Genomic DNA, 4271 nt, shown 5'->3' on the forward strand with positions numbered 1-4271 from the left:
ATGGATTGTAATAAAGCAATTTTCATGTTGCTTTAATTAGGAAATTAGTCTATTTTGGACTGGAGTATAAAAGGCAAGAGAGTGCCAATGTAAATCATCTTTGAATCATTTTACACATCTCCACTTCTTGGAGCTTGAAGGTATTTCCTTCCCCACCATTGTAAGGGGTGAGTTCCTTGCAGCAGCCTTCATCAATTGATTCTCAAGCTTCCATGGCTTCAACATCTCTTGTAATTCTTGGTTGTGAGACATCTTGAATTAAGAAATGACAAGCTATGGTTTCCAACATTTCTTGTTAATTCAGCATTTCCTATTAGTTCTATGTTAATTTCCATTTAAGTGGCAACCTTCATTTCACTGGCATCTAACATACATCGGAATGTACTAACTCTAGAGGCAAAGATTTCATTGAAAGAGACTTTTTATGAGATGTCTACATGTGCTTACCATAAACACAATTATCACAGTGCTCAAAATCAACAAAATGAAGACAAGGCAAGTAACCCAAATGAGAAAGTACTTTCATTCTTGTTTGACTCATGTATCCCAACTGGCCATGCCACAAGGAAACACTTGGCTGCTCAATCACAGCAACAACATGGTCATGCACACTAGATATATGGAGAGGATACAAAGTACTGCTCTTTGAGCCTCTGGCAATAATCCTAGATCCTCTGCAAATCTTTCATTTTCCATCACCAAAGGTGGTATGAAATCCATCGTCATCTAGATGTCCAGTACTAATCAAGCTCTTCTTGAGCTGAGGTACATGCCTTACATTCTAAAGAGTGAAGATAGATCCATGCTGAAACTGCAGTTGCACACTGCCAATTCTTGCAATGTTACATGCATAATTCTCCCCAAGATGGACAATACCATGTTGACCTCTTGTATAGTCTGTAAACCACTCACTATGAGGGGTGACATGAAAAGAGGCACTTGAATCCAAAATCCAACTATGCATGTCATCATCCATATTGGCTATCAAAGCATGTGCACTGAAACATGAAGAGATGAGTACATCCTTCCCATTGTCGCTCTCATGGATATCTACATTCACCTCTTCAATCTTTACATTGCTCTTCTTAGCAAGCCAACTCTCTTTCTTCTCTTCCTTGCTGACATCCTTCTTTTTGCCCTTCCCTTTCTCTTTCTTCCATTTATAGCACTCATGTTTGAAGTGACCCTTCTTTCCATAGTGATGGCATTCAACATCCTTGTTATGTGATTTACTGCGTCCCTTGCTATTAGATTTTCCTTTTTGCTACGATCTGCCTCTAGTATGCAAAGCATTGGAAGACTTACTAGATGCATTGTTTTGCCGATTCATTTCTTCCATGAGTAGAGCACTCTCTACATCAACATACAAAAGCATAGCATTAGAATTGCTCATAGCAGTCCTGAAGGTATCCTAGCTCTTTGGCAGAGTGCAAAGCAAGAACATAGCTTTGAACTCATCATCAATATGAAACTTCAAAGCAGAAACTTGGCTAAAAATAGAGTTAAACTCAATAAGGTGAGTAGACATTGCAGTACCCTCTTTCATATGCAAATCCATGAGTTTCTTCAGCCGTAGACTTTGCTTGCAGCACTCTTTTGGGCATACAATTCTTCCAGTCGCTTCCAAATGTTATAAGAAGAATCCAATCCTTCAATGTTAAACAACAAGACATAAAAAATTGATAGCTCAATGGTCGAGCGTGCAAGCTCGTTCAGCTCATCCGAGTCGTCGTGCTCTACATCAGCTTGTTTTGTTCCCTTTCCTTTAATCGTCTTTGCTTGCTTCTTTTGCAACAAGATATTATATCACTGCTTTTGCAAAGTTGTGTGTTCCTTCAATCTTCTTGATATGCATAAGATGATTTTCACTGCTGCTAGCCATGATTCACATTCAAATAACTATACAACAGTAAATGATAGCCAATGCCAAGCAATGGAAGCTCCAAAATCCACTCAATAGTATGTTAGGAATATCCGTAAGCATGTAACATCAAGAGCATACATTAGTTCATTGCGCAAAGTACCTCAAAAGCATTCAATGATAGTAAGCATACCAATTTCTTGACAAAAATAGAGTGTAGTGGTACTAAAGAGTGTATCTCAATTATGATTTTAGATAGGTATATATACTATGTACAGCTTGGCCCTTATGGGCGGAGACGGGCACTACTCTTTATCCCAACACCTAACTCTGCATTTCTTGGCCAATAGCCCTAAGTGGTGTGCTGGCAGGTAGTGTGCAAGCTCTATTTAAGCAGCATGCTTGTGGTACAACTGCATTCCTTGACTTTGGTCGTGGAGGTGAGACTGGTGTGCTTACGCTTGAGAGATCATCTAGCTCATATTCCAATATGGACTCAGCATCCTTTAGGTGTTGCTGGGCTTCTTTTACCCAATCCTTGACCTTTTTGATGGCCTCAAGTTGGCATTTTGGGTTGGGATACTCCCCAACCTTTGTACTCCCCTTCTCAACCGTCTTTGGAGCTGATGTTTCTGCCTCTGCATCTATCACTTTTTTTTTTACAGGTAGCATCGTAACACTCTTGGTTTTTAGTGTGACTTTGTTGAGAATAGCAAATGATGCTTGCATGTGCGCACGTAAAGGCTGGATGTATGCCTAAAAGAGGCTACCCATAAGAGGCTTTGTATGAGAGATATGACAAAGATGTATGCTCTAGAACCTCTAGGAAGAGATGTCCAAAATCCCATATGCACAATGACTACAATTGTACTATCCAAAAAGCTATAAATGCATGTACTTGGTTGACACTCATTACAAGGTAATGGAACTATCAGTTTGAATTACTCAAGACTGTGTTTATGAGCCCAAGTTAATCTATCTTGGAACCTAATTCACTTGAGTTACAATCTCTCATTCTGATAATGTATCATGTGTTTGATTTGGGTCCACCATAGCTAACTAGCTCTAGACCCGTGTTTTTAACAAGGTTTTAGAGCTATGGCTGAGCTAGGTAGCTAGTAGGCATAGTCTTTCAACATTTCCTTCTCATTTTTTTTCTCCTTTGTACAAACCATTCAACACTCACTACTATGTAGGAGGTGAAGAAGCTTAAGGAAGTGTTATAGTGCTTTTCAAGAAGATCTGCTTGGAGTTCACATTGGAGGCATTGAGGCCCATTGTCATTTCCTATCCTCAAGTTGTCATTTGGGAGAAAAGAGAGAAACGAAGACAAGAGACAAAGAGAAAGGGGCCTTGGAAGCTTGTAACTTACCATATAAGTCATCTCGTTAGTTCAAGAGAGCTCTCCAATCGAGTCTGCACCTAGAAGGTTCAATGGCCATGGCGAGACCGAGGGGGAGTTCTTGGAGTCATCAAGGCTGCACAGCCAAAGTTCCGATCTCTGCACGATCGCGTTGCATTTGTTGTGAATGTTGCCTTCCTCTCGGCCGGCCACTCCCTTATAGCAGCTGGCTCGCGCACATCTTCTCCCCCTCTAGAAGGTGGAGAGAGTCATGAGGATGTAGGTATTGATGGCTGGAATGATATGCTAGGGGCATATGCTTTTCGATACTCTGGTTCTTGCCAACAAGGCCTCTACAAGTGTGTGTTGGTCAAAGATATTCTTGTAGATGATATGCTGATGGTGGATGTAGCTCCCCTTGATGATGGCTGCAAGGAGCCTCTCCACTTGGATATCCGGGTCTCAATTTATGTTACCAGCTTAGAGGGGTGTAATTATAGTCAACTCTACAAGAATCTCAATGAGTTGGTTGAAAGAATCAACTCTGACTTGCTAACAAAATTAGATGCTCCAACACCTAGCATATGCAAAGTAATAGCTAGGGAGTTGAGTGAGGAAGTTGTGGGTGGAGTTGGGTTTACAAATGCAGAAGAGCCACGTGCAAATCTGCCAGAAGAGATGGCGGGAGTTTCTTGTCTAGGAGCTCGCCCCTTGCAGACGGCCAGAAGCTATTCATGTAAAGTCAATAGTGCAATCATCGACGCAATCAACTCTGGAATCTTCATTTATTTTTTCTTATTGTGAGCTGAATTATTAAGGCTTTAACTCCTTTATAATAAAGCCATGTTCACACCTACTAGTTAAGCTTTGAACTCATTCACATTATCCTCTTCTTCATAAGTTGAGGTAATTGATTTTTGAGCTTAATAGTGATTCATATCCTTGTAACAAGCTAGTGTTTGTATACACAATTGATTAAATCCTTGAAAAATCTCAATCTCATTGTAAGGAGTTAGACACTGTCCGAGCAATTGCAAGCTCATGGTAAGACCTCTCCATGAAATCCAT

The 4271-nt window shown here is 40.4% G+C and overlaps 1 protein-coding gene across 1 annotated transcript; it reads left to right on the forward strand.

Moving 5' to 3' along the window:
* Positions 1-212: 212 nt before the first annotated feature.
* Positions 213-4007, forward strand: LOC148015583 (putative proteasome inhibitor). Its single transcript, XM_087665222.1, has 2 exons — positions 213-240; positions 3331-4007. The coding sequence occupies exons 1-2, from the start codon at positions 213-215 to the stop codon at positions 4005-4007; spliced, it is 705 nt and encodes a 234-aa protein (XP_087521348.1).
* Positions 4008-4271: the final 264 nt, after the last annotated feature.

The sequence above is a fragment of the Lygodium microphyllum genome, chromosome 24 (assembly GCF_053477565.2).
Source record: "Lygodium microphyllum isolate KBCC chromosome 24, Lygodium_microphyllum_v1.1.10, whole genome shotgun sequence".
Taxonomy (NCBI): Eukaryota; Viridiplantae; Streptophyta; class Polypodiopsida; order Schizaeales; family Lygodiaceae; genus Lygodium; species Lygodium microphyllum.

Bases quoted from the DNA above. Each gene is read 5' to 3' on its own strand.
- LOC148015583 (XM_087665222.1), top strand. From the start codon at position 213: ATGGCTTCAACATCTCTTGTAATTCTTG. The intron at 241-3,330 runs GTTGTGAGACAT...GAGTTCTTGGAG, and splicing joins AACATCTCTTGTAATTCTTG to TCATCAAGGCTGCACAGCCA.